The 21,465-nt window shown below is 31.0% G+C and overlaps 1 protein-coding gene across 1 annotated transcript in view; it reads right to left on the bottom strand.

Annotated features, from left to right (window-relative positions):
* Positions 1 to 21,465, bottom strand: part of LOC130449345 (GAS2-like protein pickled eggs) — a 97,092-nt gene that overhangs the window by 14,765 nt on the left and 60,862 nt on the right. Inside the window, exons 3-5 of the mRNA XM_056787117.1 lie at positions 14,529 to 14,695; positions 7,377 to 7,523; positions 2,486 to 2,708 (exon numbers count right to left, since the gene is read on the bottom strand). Of these exons, the coding sequence (XP_056643095.1) occupies positions 2,486 to 2,708; positions 7,377 to 7,523; positions 14,529 to 14,695 (537 nt within the window). The remainder of the gene's footprint in view (positions 1 to 2,485; positions 2,709 to 7,376; positions 7,524 to 14,528; positions 14,696 to 21,465) is intronic.

Raw genomic sequence — 21,465 nt, 5'->3', positions numbered from 1 at the left:
AAATCCACCAAGCGGTACTGGATGATTGTCGATTGAAACTGCTCCAGCTAGAAGACATGGTAGGCATTTTAAGATTGGTGCCGCGTTTACTCACAATGGAACAAAAACAGCGTCGTAAAGATGTTTCCATTGGCAATGTTTGACAAAAAAAAATGCAGAATTTTTGATTGATCATTAGTGCCACTTGGTAATAGAATTTAATAGTTAGCACGCATCCATTCTTCTTTATTTTACTCGAATGATGTTTTACTCTAGTGGAAAGTTTTTCTATTATGGGAAGTGTGATATTGTTTTTTGCCTATACTTTATGAAATATTAATCTAGTTTTTGTCTAAGTAATAGATATTATGGTAGTTACTTCTTTTATTACTAATTTCACGCAGATATTCAGATCGCCTAGCTACAAGGGAATACAAGTAAATTAAAAAGAATTTCTCACGCAGTTTGCAACAATGTTTTGTATGTCTATTAATCTTATTGACTAATAAAAAAAACTCGGAATATATTAACGATATTAATTGATATTGTTTTTGAAATTTCTACAATCCCACTACATTTGTTTATTTTAAAAACTTCTCTTCTCTTCATTAATATTTTTCTCCAGTTTTTAGAGAACAGGTGTTTCTTTAGACTATTGAATTAATTAGTTGTTCCATAATTGCTTGATTTGCATATGTTCATAGGTACTTTCAGTTCGCTAACACATTAAGGAAAAAATTAATGCGAGAGTCTGTTAATGTATTTAAAAAAAAACAACCACAAAAAAGAAACTGGTTAAAGACATTAGTCAATAGTTTAAGACACAATATGTATTCTGAAAATGATACTGCAGTTTTAGAAAACTTTGTTAACGATAAATTTTTTATTATTACAAAATTCTCATCATCGATATACTGGTGATTAAGATAGATAGTTCAAATTTTGGTATTTTATTACAGAAACGAGAGTTGCTAAATAAGTTTTAAGATAGACAAAAAAAAACAAATATTCATAATTGGATATGACTTGATTATTTTCCAAAACAGTCTCCATTAAGACCTATACCTCCATAACATGTGCTTTGAACGCATCAACCGCTTCTTCAGGTGTAGAAAAACACCTCGCAATTTATTTTTGATCTTCGGAAATCACTAGGTGTCAAACGGCGGATGACCCGTCAATTCAATGATTTGACTTTTGATTCACAAACATTTTTGTTTGAACTGATGTGTGACAGCCCCCATTGTCGTGGTAAAGAATGATTCGTCTTCTGCGTTTGGTTTCCCTGATTTTTTCGAACACTTCTGACAAGACATTGTAAGATGGGGGAGACAAAGAAAAAGATACTGGTAGAGAGTAGACTGCCACGCATCGTACTTGAAAGGAAACCGATAGGGAAAAGAGAACCACCTAAGAGATGGATGGACAGCTGGCAGTCCACGTCCCAGGATCTGATACAGAGGAAGAAAAAGACTTCTGGCAAACAAATGTGGATGTACCATTCTTGTTGTTATTTTGTATGCATTGATTCCCGAGGAATTTGTGGTGTGAAAGGTTTAGATTGAGCTGAGAAAGTGTATCTAGTTTGAAGAGGCATAAAGTTTAAGAAACACTGTTTTTATGACAAAGATCTATATAAAAAATTATACAAACAAAAGTGAATATCGATACTCTGATCTGATATCATCTGAATGTAACTCTGTACAATTTAGAATGAAATTTTCTGAAAAGAAAATCTTATACTTTTCCGATACCGAATGCATTTCCTATAGTGTCGTTACTAATAGCCATACCTAGTATAACAAGTGATAAATACCCATTCATTCATCCATTTTCGTCTTCTTTAGTTTTCTTCCAGCGTTTTTCATTTCTCATATCTCCCTTATTTGTTATATCTTCTTTAATGTATGTCTATCTCCTTTCTACCGTTTTTCTACATTTTCTCTTTATTTTTCTCATCATTCGCTCTGGTTCCGTTAGTTGCCTTATTTCTTCATTTGTTTCACTTTGTTTCTATTGTTATTCTTTTTGTTGTAATCATCCTTTTCTTTTAAAGCTTAATTTTCGATTGTATATGCTGGTTTCGTTATTATATTCATTTCCAATTCCATTTCCACATGTGTGGCCTTGTCTATGTATAGAAGAATCTCGTTATTTATTCTTCCTTATAGTTATTTCTGTTATAACCCCCATATATATTTTGTTTCTTGTCTTTACAGTTTATTTTATTTCTATTTTGGTTTTGTCTTTAATTTATTTAGTTATCTTATCTCTTCATTAGATTTCATTCCTATTTTTCGTACTTCTGATGGTTCCATCTCCACCGAGCACCTTTTGTTATATCTACAGCGTCAACTGCTGCTCTTAGATCAATGAAAGTCTTCTTGTTCCCGTTTTCTTTCGTTTGTATGAATGATGCTTATTCTTCTTCTAATTCATAGTTTATATACAGTTTCTTTAATTTTTTCAAATTTGTAAACGTTTACTGATGTACAAATCAACTTACCATCTCATCCAAGCTTTTGAGGTCGTTGGTAATGATTTGTGGCATAGGTCCGTACATAAGAACGGTTTCTTCGTCTTCTATATCGCTATCGCTATCGTCGTCAATACCATTATGGTTGTCTAATCCTTCGTTGAAATTTACACCTGATTTCCTTTGATCGGCTGCTATTTCTCTATCGATTTGTCGTTCCATTTGGACTATTATTGGTGCCAACATACCAAATCTGAAACAAACAACTTAATAATTAGAAGATCTTAAATAAATACGAAAACGATGTAGATCGATCCAGAGGAATCCAAAGGAATTGCCTCGACAATTTTGACTATTGCTTCGGTAGAAATATTTCGGGATAGATTGTGAAACACTGTTCACATTAATTTTGAAATATACGTTAGACACAATGAATCAAATGTAGTGGAAAATATTTTTATTTCTCAGAGTTAGAAAGATTGTTGTCGGAAGTAGTCGAAAAACATTTTCCTCAATTAGTGAGATCACGCATGACTCTACAGTTTTCAAGTGAAATTCATGCCAAATGTAGCTTAATAAAATAGAAATTTTGAGAAGAAACTCATTTAATTTTTTGAAATACGTTGTAGTATTTCAAAGTTTCAATAAAATCGTTGATTCTTGTTTAAAAATGAAATTAGTGAGATCACGCATGGCTCTACAGTTTTCAAGTGAAATTCATTCAAAATGTTGATTATTAAAATAGAAATTTTAAGAAGACACTCATTTAATTGTTTGAAATCCGTTGAAGTATCTCAAAGTTTAAATAGAATCGTTGATGCTTGTTTAAAAATTAATGAGATCACGCATGGCTCTCCAGCTTTCAAGTGCCGTGCTCTTATTCATTGTAGACACAAAACAATATGTTCAGCTTAGCAAAATGCAGTTTTTGTACCTGATGTTTACGCCAAAATATTGCATAATACTTTCCATGTATTTTTTTCTCTTAAGTCTATTAACAAAAATTATCCCAAGCTTCTTGTAGAACGATAACCGTCTATTGAACTGGTCTACCATTGACTGGTGATCCCACCTAATATTTTTGAGTTTTTTATGAGTAATAAAATATTTCCTTATCTTGAAATAATATCATTCAAATGCTAAATGAAAAAAATAACTCGCTGCATTTCTAAAACATGCAGAGGAATGAATTTAGGGAATATAAAATTAAGAATTTGACATTTGTAACTTACTGGTGAGCTGAGGCATGGAATAGAATCACTTATAAAGCTATAAGAAAGTCTTGGAGGAAGTTGTGGACTTCCTTTGAGTTTTTTGACTCATAAAAAGTGACAATTCTAACCAACTTCAACTGGTGAGAAGCGGGAGACAAGTACCAGAACCCAAGAGGTCGATTTGAGCGAAAATTCTTGTATATCTGGTAAAATGATTAAACTTCAGTATATTTTAGATTCTCAAACTATCAAATGTATGAGGATTGATCGGAAAAATATCCAAATTTAGTTAACCGATAACATTGAGCATTTAACTCTTACTACGTACAGTGTTTAGTTCGGATTTTACACCATAAGATTACTATGTATTCAAATCCATGAAGAAATTCTTGCGTGGGAAAAATTTGAATCCAAAGGAGAGAAACGCAGCGCGAAAATTTATTGCATCGAAGCCTAAATAATGGTTCCAAAGAGCTCGTTGAACGTTGCTTTGAAACCATAGAATACGATGGGCTATACTCCGATTATTAATTAGTTATTAATTATTAATTAATCAAAATTCTTAGAAACTTTATAAAAATTTGAAAATAAAAGTTTTTTGTTGGGGTCAGGAATATCTGTAAATGATAATTAGTGGTGAAATAAAATCCCAGTGACATGCACCATCTGGTTTAATTCCTTCTAGACGTTCCCAGAAGTCCTGGTAAATATTCACACATCACAAGGTGTATTGTGATATTTCTCTATTACAATATCAGCAGAACAAATTCAATTAGGTAATGTAAATGAAATAATTCGCAGTTTGCTTACTACAAATAACGGTTAGCAGCTGTGATCTTAAGAAAACAAATACGGGTACCTACCTCAAACAAACCGAAATAACACTTCCTCGGTTATACAGTGTTTGATTTGTGCATTGAAATTTAATAGTTCATAGTTGGTTTTAATGAAAATTTGTATAAGAAATAAACTGTAAGAATGATTATAAAAAATATTGAACTATTTGTTATTTCTAACGAAAATAAAAAACTCCACAAGATTAAGACCAAGAGTTAATTGGATTTGTACTTAATTTGGAGTCGATTAACTTTTAAACTCAATTTAAGTCACCTCCTTTTAAAGGTATAATTAAAATTTTGTTATAGAAAAGTTCCAACTCAATTTCATACGAGAAATTACCTCCTGAATTTTGTCGCATGAATTTGGAAACACCCTGTATATATTCACTATATACATCAAGTATATGTAATTGTATGAGAAATATACGTTTTCACTTGAAAAAAATTCTAAAGGAAAATTAAGAAAATTATTTTAGTCACATTCTTTTAAAGGTATTATCTCGGAAAAGGGTGAGCTAACGAAATTTTGTTATAGAAAAGACCCATCCGAATTTCATACGAGAAATTACCTCCTGAATGTTTGTGCATGAATTTGGGAACACCCTGTATATATCGAGACACTTTATCTATACTGCCCATGCTTGAGAATGCGCAGAACCGACTTGGACACTCGGAAGATAGAGAAATCGTTGTAATTCTATCTTCCTTAATCGGAACAGCTTCCACTTATAGAAACTGTCCATATAGAAGTATGTATTAATATAATTAAATCATCTAACAATTATCTATTGTGTTATAAATCTGAGACATAACCTCTTTTTCTAAAAAATGAGAAACTTCGTTTTACGTATAACCAATTAGAAAATACACAATTATGTGGATTTCCATATTGATTGTGTGAATTGGAAGAAGGTAGATAATTTTTTTTGTTTATTTGTATAGAGAATTATACATTATTAGCTTTCTATTATGTCCAAATCAGTTATAGAATTAATAAGTGAGAATCCCGTACAATTAATAGATAAACATCTTATTGAGTATGTGAAAATAAGTGAATGAGTTGAATATTCAGTTCCCAGTAGGTGAAAACTTTCAACAACTATTCAACAACATGTCGAATAGAAATCACATTTTAATGTTTTTTAACAATAATTTCATAAATTCATATAATTATCCTTTACACGAACACCAGAAGTGTTAAATATCTAGCAGGTGTTTTGGTGGTAATATACTCCTGGATATTGTTATTTAAATCTTTGTAAGTCCTTTGAAGGTTCAAATGAACACGAGATTTCAAAAAACATCAAGGGGATAAATCGGAAGATTAAATCGGCCACTCCTATGATTGAGATAAGGCCTTCAGGGTAGTGTTCCCATAAAACAATCGATGCTTTTGCGGTGTGTACCGTCTCACCGCCCAGTTGGAACCAAATATTCCCCAGGCCTAATTCATCTAGACTGTAATACCAACTATAATTACGTCGTTTCCCTCAAAGAATCAAAGACTAATAATTTCTTCCGAGGATATAGCAAAACACAGTGATATCACTGAAAAAATAATAGCGTCGACATAAACATCACATTATAGATAGAGGATTCCTCTCACAGAAGTTAGAATATTCCAAGGACAGAGGCGCAATATGCTGTGATGAAGCTCCCACCGCCTCATTGTTTTCAGGTGATTTAATGTGATAAAGAATTCTAGTTCTTACTTTGTACCAACGTAATGATCCACATAACATCTGGTTTCCGATCTGGAACTGGAACCGCCGGTGGTAAATTGAAGCAATTTGCAATTACAAAACATTTGCTCGAAACATAGGCTTCTATGGAAAACGCACGCTCCTCTTAAACTATGCCTCTCAAAAGAGACCACCAGCTCCAATACTACATCAATTGACTAAATGGAGCTTTGGAGTTCCTTCACGTTTTATGATTTCGATCGTCTTGATGTAATGCCTTCAGACACTACAGTGCAACAATTTATCTAAAGATACTTGGAGTCCACTACGATATCAACCGACTGCATGGCGAGCATTTTGAAAAAGAAAGTTCAACCATCTGGTAGCTTTGCAGTTTCTTCAACTGCCTGCTTCACTAGCTACCCGATCGATCTTTAAACAGCTGAATTTTTTGAGGACCTCAGTCGCGAAAAAGTTTGTCTTTTTCCAAGCTGTCTCCTTTGAGTGCATGGTCCTCACCAAGGTCTCCGGATGAAACTGCAGGATGATATTCGTTTACACCGGCTCAGGACGATACTGGTATTCCCGGAAACATCCATACTTCAAGAAATAATTGACTTCTTCATGCTGACGGTTCAACCTGGTATCTATCTGTGGAAAAAGGCGGTAAGTCCATCGGCCATTTTCCTATGAATTTCGCTGTTTGTGCTATCGTTGTAAGCTGTTTTTCCTTTCTTCATTCATGAGATCTGCTTGGGTTAATTCGGTAGGACCTCTTCGCAGGTAGAGGGCAGAAATTGACGCAGACAAACAAATAGAACGTCGAGGTTATGTAAATCCAGTAACGACGCAATAAAAGGGCAAATGGGACTGAAAGCAACAATTATGGACGACCGAGATTATCATGGATGCATGAAGTGAAAAAAGTGTACGAGAGTAGCAATTGTCGAAAAAATGAATAGTATTAATAATGTGAATAAAGAGAATCCGCAGTTTCAGCATCTTATTTGCTCTATTAAGCTAAAATCTTTCGGTTTACCACCACGTGTGTGAATTCTAGGTGTACCTGATGGGTATACCGTATCGTGTGTGCCGGGTTTTAAAAGCTTGGTTTATATTCTTGCTTCCACTATAATTTTGTACGATAAATCGGAGAAAACATCGAAATATTTTTGTATTTACTTACTTGGCACCTCTCCTGGCAACTTCCAATAAACATAGAATTACATGTTTTTCATTTTTTCGCATTATCAAATCGTCTGTTTCGAATAACAGACATTCAATTATTTTCAAGGAATTACGACACCAATTGATAAAGTTGCTGACGTTGTCTCTGTAACAAAAAAAAATTGTAATTAAAAACCGAGGTTTAATTACAATGTGTCACTGACAATGAGTAACGATTTCAAATTTTATATAATAGAAGATTTATAGATCTCGTAAATCTTTTAAAGATGTACTCGCATTCAGCAGACATGTAATGTATACATTAATTGGCTTTTTAATTGAAGTATTAACAACGAAAAAATTGTAGTTTTTTTCTATAAAATCCAGATCATATTTTGAAAATACACAGTGCAAATTGAGTTTCAATATTCATTATTACGAGATTAAGTCTAGGTTTACAGAAATAAGGTTTTTTCAATTGTTTTTTGATTTATGTGTTTTTCATCATTTGGAAAATAGAAAATTAAATGTATCAAAAAATCCAATATGAACAAGAAATAGTTTCTTCTAGTTCAATTTTCTCAAAAAATGACTTGTATTGGTTTCGTTTATTTTTGTTAGGAAACAATTATTCGAATTCAATATAGACAGAAAATGACGTTTCAAAAAAAGGTTTTCGTAATATGACTTTTAAAAAAATTTGTTTTCGTGTTGTAAAATGGTAAGCATGGAGTTTTGTGGAAAATACTCTTTTTGCTCTAATTAGACCAAATAATTGTTTTTTCAAATTCAATTTAAAGGAAAAATATGACATATGAAAAGAGTTCTAGAAGTTTTACTTTATGTTCTCGATTAACCTTTTTAGAAAATGAGAGTTAGAGTGTTAATTTGATCAGAAAATTACTTATTTTTTTAATAGTTTCATAAATGGTTTTTCCAAGTCCAATGTGACAAAGACATAGTTTTCTCTATTTCAATTTTACAAAAAAAATGACATTTCTCGGTTTATTTTGGTCATAAAATGATTTTTTCAAATTCTATATGAACTGCAAATGACTTCCTATTTGGAAAAATAGTTTGCGTAGTTTGGTTTTCTTACAAAATGAGTTTTCTTATTATAAGATGGTGGCAAATATGTATTTTCCAGTTAAGTTTCGTGGAAAATACTATTTTTGTTTTAATTGGACCAAATAATGGTTTTTTCAAATTCAATTTAAAGGAAAAACAACATTTTTTGATTTATTTTTGTCAAAAGTGTCTTCTCTAAATAAAAATAGACGGAAAATGACTAAATATTTTTGGGAAAAGAATTCTTGAAGTTTTACTTTATGTTCTCGATTTACCTTTTTAGAAAATGAGAGTTAGAGTGTTAATTTAATCAGAAAATTACTTATTTTTTTAATAGTTTCATAAATGGTTTTTCCAAGTCCAATGTGACAAAGACATAGTTTTCTCTATTTCAATTTTACAAAAAAAAATGACATTTCTCGGTTTATTTTGGACATAAAATGATTTTTTCAAATTCTATATGAACTGCAAATGACTTCCTATTTGGAAAAATAGTTTGCGTAGTTTGGTTTTCTTACAAAATGAGTTTTCTTATTATAAGATGGTGGCAAATATGTATTTTCCAGTTAAGTTTCGTGGAAAATACTATTTTTGTTTTAATTGGACCAAATAATGGTTTTTTCAAATTCAATTTAAAGGAAAAACAACATTTTTTGATTTATTTTTGTCAAAAGTGTCTTCTCTAAATAAAAATAGACGGAAAATGACTAAATATTTTTGGGAAAAGAATTCTTGAAGTTTTACTTTATGTTCTCGATTTACCTTTTTAGAAAATGAGAGTTAGAGTGTTAATTTAATCAGAAAATTACTTATTTTTTTAATAGTTTCATAAATGGTTTTTCCAAGTCCAATGTGACAAAGACATAGTTTTCTCTATTTCAATTTTACAAAAAAAATGACATTTCTCGGTTTATTTTGGTCATAAAATGATTTTTTCAAATTCTATATGAACTGCAAATGACTTCCTATTTGGAAAAATAGTTTGCGTAGTTTGGTTTTCTTACAAAATGAGTTTTCTTATTATAAGATGGTGGCAAATATGTATTTTCCAGTTAAGTTTCGTGGAAAATACTATTTTTGTTTTAATTGGACCAAATAATGGTTTTTTCAAATTCAATTTAAAGGAAAAACAACATTTTTTGATTTATTTTTGTCAAAAATGTCTTCTCTAAATAAAAATAAACGGAAAATGACTAAATATTTTTGGGAAAAGAATTCTTGAAGTTTTACTTTATGTTCTCGATTTACCTTTTTAGAAAATGAGAGTTAGAGTGTTAATTTAATCAGAAAATTACTTATTTTTTTAATAGTTTCATAAATGGTTTTTCCAAGTCCAATGTGACAAAGACATAGTTTTCTCTATTTCAATTTTACAAAAAAAATGACATTTCTCGGTTTATTTTGGTCATAAAATGATTTTTTCAAATTCTATATGAACTGCAAATGACTTCCTATTTGGAAAAATAGTTTGCGTAGTTTGGTTTTCTTACAAAATGAGTTTTCTTATTATAAGATGGTGGCAAATATGTATTTTCCAGTTAAGTTTCGTGGAAAATACTATTTTTGTTTTAATTGGACCAAATAATGGTTTTTTCAAATTCAATTTAAAGGAAAAACAACATTTTTTGATTTATTTTTGTCAAAAATGTCTTCTCTAAATAAAAATAAACGGAAAATGACTAAATATTTTTGGGAAAAGAATTCTTGAAGTTTTACTTTATGTTCTCGATTTACCTTTTTAGAAAATGAGAGTTAGAGTGTTAATTTAATCAGAAAATTACTTATTTTTTTAATAGTTTCATAAATGGTTTTTCCAAGTCCAATGTGACAAAGACATAGTTTTCTCTATTTCAATTTTACAAAAAAAAATGACATTTCTCGGTTTATTTTGGTCATAAAATGATTTTTTCAAATTCTATATGAACTGCAAATGACTTCCTATTTGGAAAAATAGTTTGCGTAGTTTGGTTTTCTTACAAAATGAGTTTTCTTATTATAAGATGGTGGCAAATATGTATTTTCCAGTTAAGTTTCGTGGAAAATACTATTTTTGTTTTAATTGGACCAAATAATGGTTTTTTCAAATTCAATTTAAAGGAAAAACAACATTTTTTGATTTATTTTTGTCAAAAGTGTCTTCTCTAAATAAAAATAAACGGAAAATGACTAAATATTTTTGGGAAAAGAATTCTTGAAGTTTTACTTTATGTTCTCGATTTACCTTTTTAGAAAATGAGAGTTAGAGTGTTAATTTAATCAGAAAATTACTTATTTTTTTAATAGTTTCATAAATGGTTTTTCCAAGTCCAATGTGACAAAGACATAGTTTTCTCTATTTCAATTTTACAAAAAAAAATGACATTTCTCGGTTTATTTTGGTCATAAAATGATTTTTTCAAATTCTATATGAACTGCAAATGACTTCCTATTTGGAAAAATAGTTTGCGTAGTTTGGTTTTCTTACAAAATGAGTTTTCTTATTATAAGATGGTGGCAAATATGTATTTTCCAGTTAAGTTTCGTGGAAAATACTATTTTTGTTTTAATTGGACCAAATAATGGTTTTTTCAAATTCAATTTAAAGGAAAAACAACATTTTTTGATTTATTTTTGTCAAAAGTGTCTTCTCTAAATAAAAATAAACGGAAAATGACTAAATATTTTTGGGAAAAGAATTCTTGAAGTTTTACTTTATGTTCTCGATTTACCTTTTTAGAAAATGAGAGTTAGAGTGTTAATTTAATCAGAAAATTACTTATTTTTTTAATAGTTTCATAAATGGTTTTTCCAAGTCCAATGTGACAAAGACATAGTTTTCTCTATTTCAATTTTACAAAAAAAAATGACATTTCTCGGTTTATTTTGGACATAAAATGATTTTTTCAAATTCTATATGGACTGCAAATGACTTCCTATTTGGAAAAATAGTTTCCGTAGTTTGGTTTTCTTACAAAATGAGTTTTCTTATTATAAGATGGTGGCAAATATGTATTTTCCAGTTAAGTTTCGTGGAAAATACTATTTTTGTTTTAATTGGACCAAATAATGGTTTTTTCAAATTCAATTTAAAGGAAAAACAACATTTTTTGATTTATTTTTGTCAAATGTGTCTTCTCTAAATAAAAATAAACGGAAAATGACTAAATATTTTTGGGAAAAGAATTCTTGAAGTTTTACTTTATGTTCTCGATTTACCTTTTTAGAAAATGAGAGTTAGAGTGTTAATTTGATCAGAAAATTACTTATTTCTTTAATAGTTTCTTAAATGGTTTTTCCAAGTCCAATGTGACAAAGACATAGTTTTCCCTATTTCAATTTTACAAAAAAAATGACATTTCCAGTTAAGTTTCGTGTAAAATACTCTTTTTGCTGTAATAGGACCCAAGAGCAGCTTTTCAGAAAGAGTTCTCGTAGCTTTACTTTCTATGATGAAAATGACTTTTTCAAGTTTAATTTTACTGAAAATTGACTTTCAAATTGATAATACGTACATAAAATAGTTTAATTTTATCAAAAAACACGTTTCGTGCGTAACTTACCTCCAAAAATGACTTTTTCAAATTCAATATGAAAAAGAAAACTTCTCCATAGCTAGAAAAGAGTTTTCGTGGTATGACTATCAAAAAAGGATTTTTTTTATTCAAAACAGTAGTAGTAGCACCGGAACCAAACAGCAACAGTCTAAATGGAAGAGTCCAGATCAGAGATAGCAACAAGAAGAGGCGTGCTACAAGGATGTGTATTGTCTCCCCTATAGTTTAACCTTTACTCTGAGGAAGTATTCATCGAAACCCTCGAGAATACAACTGCAGGCATAAAGATCAATGGAAACATTAGAAACAATCTTCGTTAAGTAGATGATACCAATGGTAATGGTCAGTAGCCTACAACAACTTCAATCTCTTATGGACATTATTGTAGAGCAATTCGGCCTTTATATGAATACGTCCAAACTATTGATATTCTCAAAATACAAAGAAAGCCTACCCTAAGACTCCATGGAGAGATCATTGAACAAGTGCCATCTCTAAGATACCTCGGTACGCTCGTCAACCAACACTGCGACCTGACACTCGAAATCAGATCAAGAATTGAGTAAGCGCGGAAAACTCTGAACAACATCAGGCCACTTCTGGTAAACCGCAACCTCAGCCTGAAACTCCAGACCAGAATGCTTCGCTGTTACATCTTTCCTGTTCTTTTAAACGGATACGAAAGTTGGACCACGGATGCGGCCACAGTGAAGGAAACCGATGCGTTCAAAATGTACCTACAGGCGCATGCTGCGGATATCTTGGACAAACATAGAAGTACTACAGCAAATGGGTAACTTCTTACGACAATTAAGAAGAGAAAGGAACATCGATCGGCCTTAGACAAAATTCATAGCTGAAAGACTTGCGAAGATGGCTCGGACAGACGTCTACAGAAATTTCCAGAGCTGCGATTTCTCGTGCGACAATAGCCCACCAAGAAAAGGCTTCATACAGTTACTTTCTGTCTTTTCGGGCTTCATTCGAACGAAAAAGATTTATTTAAAATGTTATTTTAGTGATTTAGTTGGTTAGAAAATATAATCATAAATTTTTTAAATAAGAAATATACTATTTACATAAAAAATAAGCATGAAAATTAATTTCTAAAATATATTTATTATAAAAAAACTTTTTCGACTTTATATTTATACTTCAATTCCCTGATACAATTAACCGTGACCACAATGACACCTCATTTAATTTTTTTTTCAATATCAAATTGACCAAATATTTATATAAGCTAACCAATTATCAGCCAATATTTCTCGATCGCGCAATTTTCAGTTTTTTTCGCGAATGAAGTGCTAAAATTTCTCAATGACCTTGAAAAACAACAACCCATTATAAAAAAACATTTCTAGCACTGACCATAAGACTAACTGACCATTTATGATCAATTTCTGACCTTTTAGAAGATTCAATTGGTCAATAGAAATTCCGCTCATGGTGTGCTAAAATCTCTGAGCTACTGTTCAGCGGTTGTAATACATCCCGTGGATCTTTCTTCAATTAAAAATTTACTAGTAATCAAATACTAATTAACGCATACGTACACGGTTTTTTTACTGATTTTTCTAATGTATCTGTAATTTTGGAAAGACCTTCAAGTTGTGGAAACTAAAATACTTCAGTACTAGTACAATTTTATACTTTTACTTTCTCTAGAATTTATGTTTAAGCATCAAAATGAGGTAATTCTGTCAAGATTACATCGTTACCTCATTAACTATTTATTTGAATGATGTATAATCAAGATAGTGTCTTCTATAGATACACAATATTATCATATAATGGGATATCATACCCAAAATCAATATTATTTCATCAATTTAATTTTTTGATTTATCTCTATGAAGGAAACATAAAGATCAGTTCTTTCCTCACAGAACTCCACTTAGTTTTGGGCAGTTTTACTAAAAGTGTTTCCTTGCAATATCCATTACTATTATACCGTTCAAAAGAACAAGATCGGTTCCAACCATCCTTTAAAAACATCAACATTCATGTCCAAAACCGTGCCTATGTGTAATAAAATCAGTCTGCGCCCTTTTCCTGTTGATGGATTTAAACCAGTACATAAATTGAAGGTCTTCGACTTTCCAGTTTCTGCAATACTTTTTCTAGCGAAAAGTGGGATTCGACTTATTTCAGGGTAATCATTATCACCTCCAATCGTTGCAAGAACTTTGTATATTGTCGGAAATTCATTTCTGAAGATGAAAGCATCTACATTCCTTCGCAGTCTTTCTATTTGAAATTTTGGTTTACTTGGAGCTTCACGTGCTGTTTGAAACCATATTTCTCTTCTTTAATAACTACTCACTTCAGTTTGTCATCAACATTTCTACATTAATGTTTGTCTGATTTGAAACAATTGAAAATTAATATTTTTTCATTCAAATTAATCGATAATAATGTTTGAAATGACTGTAGTTTTTCACTAGAAATCACCATTTCACTGTCAATCTATATCTAAGGTTGAAACGGAAAATCGGATGCTACGTCTAATAAAACTCGAGTCCCAATTTTAATATGAAGATATTTTATTGATTTCCTCGGAAACTTACCTTGAGAAAAACGTGCCTGGTTTGGCCGTGTTGAAATATTTGACATCTACTATTTGTATAAGTGCTTGGGCAACTGCGAGAGAACCGGTCACAGATCTCGTCATAATTTTCTTTGCTTGTTTCCTCTCCGCATATTCTTGAGCTTGAGCTTTTACCGCATTCGCGTGCTGTAACAAACATACAATGTGATACAAAAAATTTATCTATTAACGAAAAAAGACCCAAAAATAAGTATAATGGAAAATACAGAGAAAAGAAATGATATAGAGTAAGTCTCTAATATGACGAATAGTGAGCTTAAGCTACCCAAAACAAGATGGAGCTATGAGGTCTACAACAGACATTAGTTTTTCGGTTAACCACTATTGATTAACATCGTAGACTCAATAGAAATCACATTTAGTGCGATATCAATCATCAAAAGATGAGGGCCAGTGGTATTGCAATTTTAGTGGTTAGGTTAGGTAAATATTGCTTTCTACTTGAATTTGGTTAAAATCTAAAGCATTTTCTTGCCTCCTAGCATATTAAATGTTGCTTATACTATTTTTTTAACACCCTAAATCATTTTTACTTTTTTACTTAGGCTAAGTTCGCAATTGAGGATAAGATAACAATATGTATTTAAGACTTGTGGAAGAGAACTTTTCATTCCGATATCTTTTTTGACCTAGATTTTATGGCAGCCCAAACTACAGACAAGCCTCTTAAAGCCCAAGAAAATCCTAATCCTACTACAGTTGTACAAGTTGTTGAAAATGTTTTATGTTAAAGTGCGAATCTAAATAACGCTCAGTCATCTACCTCGAAAGCAAAATCAAAATCTAACGAAAAACACCCATTAAGACCTCACTCTAGCTAGACTGGACTTTCTTCATCACCTGTAGCTGAAGTTCAAAATAAACGTTATAGAAAAAAACTTCTTTCCTTAGTAACTTCCAGCACACCAATTAAAACAGCTTTGGAAGTCATACAAAAAGGGAATTTGGAAAAGAACCATAAAAGAAATCAAGACAATTAGCAAAAGAGAATGAAGCCAGAATAAGTCGCCAAAAAATGAAAAAAACCATTAAGCGAAAAGTGTTTAGCTCATCTTCAGAATAATCTTTTGAGGTTCAGACAATAGACACTAAAGATGAAGTGGATATAATCAGCTTACATCAGACAACGCAGGAAAAAATAATGAACTTTGGTATATGCCAAATGTGAAGAATGGGCTCGTGCTGCATGCACTGGACTAGACGTGAAAGAAGCAGAAGCTAAGTAGAATCAAAACAGACCTTCAAACTTCTGGAAATTCTGTAGACAAAGCAGTAATGGTAAATCTGCGGTTTTCTTTAACCATTCTGTCAACTCGTTGAACCAGCTCATCTGAAACGACAGATTCGCGTTCTTGGCCCCCTTCACCATGCACATCTTTAAAATTTCGACACCATTCACGCACAACACCAACACTCATGAAGTTTTCCTCATACACACTACCCATTCTCCGATGGATTTCTGCAGAATTATTACCTTCAGTCTGTAGAAAACGAATCACACTTCGCAATTCACACTTTGCGGGAGTATCAATAATGGCGGACTTGTTTATGTGGTTGTAGCACAACGCCGACTGACGCCTGAATGTCAAAAATGGTGGAATGTGTAGTGTGAAAGTTTTGCAGTCGCATGCGCGCTTTTTTCTGCCCGCGTAGCGTCTGTACAAAGCGATCGGGGGTTAAAAAAAAGGCCCTCGTACTTAAACTTTCAATAATTGTCATTTTACCCGCAGACAGAAAGTCATCTTAGCCGCACATTGGGTAAGATGACGAATTTGATGGTTTTTAAGAAAAAATTAAAATTTTTGACATTTTTTGTAACAGTCTTAATAATTCGTATTCATAAATGTTTACTTTATCTACATAAAACGAATTATTGAGAAATAAGACCGTTTAGTCGTACTATTGCTTCAATCCTTGCCAATTGCATCTTTCGAGATTTTTTTTATAGAATATACGGTATCAAAAATAATTCCATACTCATCCACACTGTATAAAAAATTATTTCTAGGAGGTAAATTCGCAATAAATAATTTATGTATACTTAAATAATGCATAATGCGGAAAAGTAACTTAGCAATAAAAACAAGGTTATGTATAGGCGCCTTACAAGATATGTACTTGTATCTTATGTCTTGTAATGTTTAAAACATTGTACTTGAACTCATGATTGCATTAAGTAATCTTCAAAGTACATGTAACTGGGTCAAAGTTGTTTGCACATATCAGTGAAATTCGTCATTCATCAATTATTGTGTTCCATAAAACAAATCTCCTTTCAATTCATAGTTAATCGTATTAATAATGTTTATGGCTTTAAAAGAACTCTATAAGAGCTACTTCAAATGTTCAGTGATATAATTATTTTGATGCGTAAAAATATGATAATAAAGAAGTATAATATTCCAAGGTCTTCCGTTTACTTAATTTCCTCTATGATATTAATTTGAAAAAAAAAACGTTTGTTAAACGGAGTTAGCGAAACAAACAAAGTATTACGTCGTTTCTTCTCCTATTTTTGGTCTTTTACTGTGAAGCATTCATCCATTATAAACTGTAAGTGTGGTAAGTAGCTCATACTAACAATGTTGATGTCAAATTTAATCTGACAAGAAAATTCCATAATTAACATAAAAAACCTTGTTAAAATATAGTATGTAGGGTAGAGAGAGCGTTAATAATCTGTGTATAAATTATCTGTCCAAATGTGTTAAATAAGGGTGGCGCCACATTAGTATCAGGGAAAATTTTGAAGGAAACGCCTAATATTGTTTCACGTTCTGAACAACTTCTCACACTTCTGTATAACGCAAGTTATCAAAATGTTTAATACTGAACTATAATATTGAATTTTTAACTCGACATTCTTCAATTTATAAACAAAAAACTATTTTATATCATTCCCTTCGTCTACATCATCGCCATTTTGGAAGGTTTTTGAATTGTCATTTATCGTATTTAGGTGGAAACTTTTTCAATTTTTGCCCATAAGAAATACTCCTCTTTTTCTTCACCCTTATTAATTCTTGTCTTCTATTGCATGAAAATCTTATTTTTAATACGTATTTTGGTTAATTTTATTCTTAATTATCAATGAATTACTTCCAAAACCCTCTATGATCGAAAAACGTTGCTAAAACGGAGTTGTCGAAACAAACGGAGTTAACGAAACAAACAAAGTATTACGTCGTTTCTTCTTTTATTTTTGGACTTTTGCTTTGAAGCATTCATCTATTATAAACTGTAAATGTGGTATTAGCTCATACTAACAATGTTGATGTCAAATTTTATCTGAAAAGCAAATCCCACAATTGAACGGAATGGATTATAAATTTAACGTAAAGAATTTTATAAGAAATTGATAATGTTAACATTAAAAAACAACTCGAATTTCTTTTTTCCTTATTTCACGAAGTAATGACACCGAAAGGATTTGGTAAAAGAAACTATTATGTCATGTGCAACGTCCTCAAAAGCCATTCATCGAATCGAATTCACTATTATGCATAACAATGCTTACAATAAACTCTTATGTATGGCTGCTCACAAGCAAGTGAAATAAATTTCACAAACGGATGCCACTCGAATAAAGTTTCCTTCCTTTTGAGTCGACAAGTCCGAATTAAACAGCTGACGTTGATTGACGTCAAGTATACTTTTATAAATTGGAATAAATAATTGCGGTCAGTCGATTTTCTCTATTTAGAAGTCAAAAAAAAAATAATAAATACATATATAAATAGTTTACGAGGTTCACCTTAAAATGATCTTACCTACATTCGCTTTAAAACTTCCTAGCGACCATGGGCATAACCAGTAAGTGCACACTTACCGATTAGGCATGTTACGTACATTTCATTACAAATTAGATTAACAAATTTAAGCTCTTCTGATTATCTTGGAGAAACCACTTTCGTACCTCCAGAGGTCATTTACGGCCCGCGGAAAGGGTTTAACTGAAATTAATTTGAAGATAAGCTCCCCAAAATTCGTTTCAATAAATTCTTGAGTTTGTGCGTTCATTATAGGAGCCCTTATAATGCTGAAAAATACGTTAGAATTCAAGCTCTTACATCTGGAGATTCAGAAAAGCGTTTTCCGAAAAAAAAACAAGATAAGCCATTTTTAGCGCGTCATACCCCCTTTTTGAGACAAGGAGGGTCCAATCAAAAACATAGAGTTTATCAGAAACATCTTATGAGTATGCATGGTCACGTGATGAAGCTTATTCAGTACCGTGGCCTTAGAGAAAAGTAGGATTGAGATAACCACTTCCATTTTGTGGTAAATGTTCTTACTGGGAAGGGATTTGTTTTGATGCACTTAAGACAAACTTCATTCGATTCCCTGGATTCCTTCGTTGCGTATCGATCTATTTTCTACATTCTAAATTTGAAATACGTTTTTTAAAAAATACCCTTAAGTTGGATGGGCAGAATCTTCTTTTTCCGATTACAAAACTAGTCTTGAACGAATTTTGTTGACAATACTATACAATGTGCGCGATTCTAAATGTGAAGCCTCATAAAATATTCAGTAAAAGGAGCATGAAAAGTACCGTTAGTTTTGTTAAATGAACAAATTTTTGAGACCAAGCCTTAATTTGAGTTGATATGTTTCTTAATCATACGTAATCAGCTTACAAATTAAAAAATTTTGTTAATTAGTTTACCAGGAAATCAAGTATTTGCGAATTTTGTTGTTACAGGACACTGACATGTAATATTCATGATATTTGTGTTTATAGTCTAGTAAGAAAGTTTCCCTGAAGTTTTAAAAATTAGTGCTCGAATTAAATTAATAAATTCAAAGAAAATTTTCTACAATTAATGTGGTAACCTTTTTTTATATGAAATCAATAGTTTCAGTTTACTAGAGCTGTAAAGTCCACTCCAATTAACTCATTTCTACACAACCTTAAGATATGTAGCGCATTTTTTGCTTTACTAATTACCAGGTTTTGAAAGTTTATCGACTTCGGTACTGGGCGCTATCCAAGAATTTCCACACGGGAAAACGCAGAAGACAGAAGACAATGAAAAATTCAGCTCCAAAATCTCGTTCAAAATGTCCCAATTATGGCAGATTGAACGACAATTTTCTAATTTATTTCTCTAAGAGGTATTGACGATTTGTCCACAACTTCACCAAAACTTTTTAATCCATTGTATATTATTAATTTGGATTATTTTGAAACGAAATTTTCTAATGTATTTTGAAACGGGGGCTTGATTTGTTTCACCACGTATAAGAATAAATTCTTCTCTAGCGAACAACAGCTCTATAGAGACAGAAATAACAAATTGAAATGAAGTAAAGCACATTGGCCTTAAGTAACATTTACCGACGAACTATGACTTTCGAAGCACGTACATGGAATTTTAATTCTCGTGGAATTAAAAGTCTAAGGGACGTCTACTCAGATTGTGATTTTTAGCTAAATAATCGTAGTTTAGCGACAATAACAAATAAGGAAAATAAATGATAACGATTAGAGAGGTGGTTGTGTAAAAATCGACAATTATCAGTAGTGGGAACTAATTTGAATATATGCTGGAGTCTATATTTTTTGAACGTGTCTAAATTAAATAAAAAAAAGTCTCGAAGATCAGAAGGGCATCGACTACAGGTTATGTTTTTTGTCAAATTAAAGTGATCAGAGCATACGTTCAGATATTGTTTAATTGTTGAATTATTTACGAGTGATCTATCTATCTAAGGAAAAACGAAAGAAATTATAAAAAACAAGTGAACTAAAAATATCAAATATTAGAAAAAACGGCAAACAGAATAAGATAAAATTGACAAAAAATGTGAAAAAATGTGAAAAAGTTTATATAAAATGTCAATAATCGAACAATCCTTAACGATGCAATTAACCTAAAATGTATGAAAACTATGAAAAAACAAAAGTAAGTAAGAAGAAAGTTACAAAAAAATATTATAAACCAGAAAAAAGGCTAATGAAATCAGATGAAAATAACTAAAATAAGGAATAATATCTAACATAAAGGTTCAAATTGATAGAAAATGTCAAAAATCAGGAAAAAAAACCATAAAACGATGAAAATCAGTTGATACATACAGAAAACCTATGAAGAATAGGAAAAACCTATAGAAAAACGTGCAAAGAATGGCAAATATTAAGAAAAAATGATGAAACAGAAAACAATTAGAAAATATAAAGAAACTGAGAAGAAACAAGAAAAATATAGAAACGAATAGAATTAATAGAGAATGGCAGAAAAGTATAAAAAACAGAGAAAAATCACAGATAAAACTAACAAAAAATGTCTTAAAACGTCCAAAAATTCAGAAAATAAAAAGAAACAGAAAAAACATAGAATACGTAATAAATAAGAAAAAACTTACAGAAAATGTTGTAAATGTAGTAAGAACTGGAAACATATTTAAATAACGGCAAAAATTGCGAAAAAAAAAGGTAAAAAATGAAAATTTCATGTAAAATATAAAATATCTGAAGAAAGAACAAGAAAAGTATGACATTATTAGAAAATACCTGTAAGAAGAAAAAACTGCCAGAAAATTATTATCATTAAATAGAATTAACAGACAATGTCTAAAAACATGTAAAAATTGTCATAAAATCATAAAAAAATAAAAATCGTGAAAAACGTGAAATAAATCAGAAAAAAAAATCGTGAAAAACATGAAATAAATCAGAAAAAAAAATCGTGAAAAACATGAAATAAATCAGAAAAAAAATAAAAATCTAAGACACAACTGACAGAAAATGTCGGAGAATTAAAAAAAACAGATAAAAAACATATTTCAGAATAAGAAAAGCTCTGGGAGAAAATGATAAAAATCGATCAAGCTACGAGAAAGTGGGATTATAAAAAACAAGAAATTTTATAAAAAATGTCAATAGTTATCAC

Source organism: Diorhabda sublineata, chromosome 1, assembly GCF_026230105.1.
Source record: "Diorhabda sublineata isolate icDioSubl1.1 chromosome 1, icDioSubl1.1, whole genome shotgun sequence".
Lineage (NCBI taxonomy): Eukaryota > Metazoa > Arthropoda > Insecta > Coleoptera > Chrysomelidae > Diorhabda > Diorhabda sublineata.
This window is presented reverse-complemented; position numbering and strand designations above follow the sequence as displayed.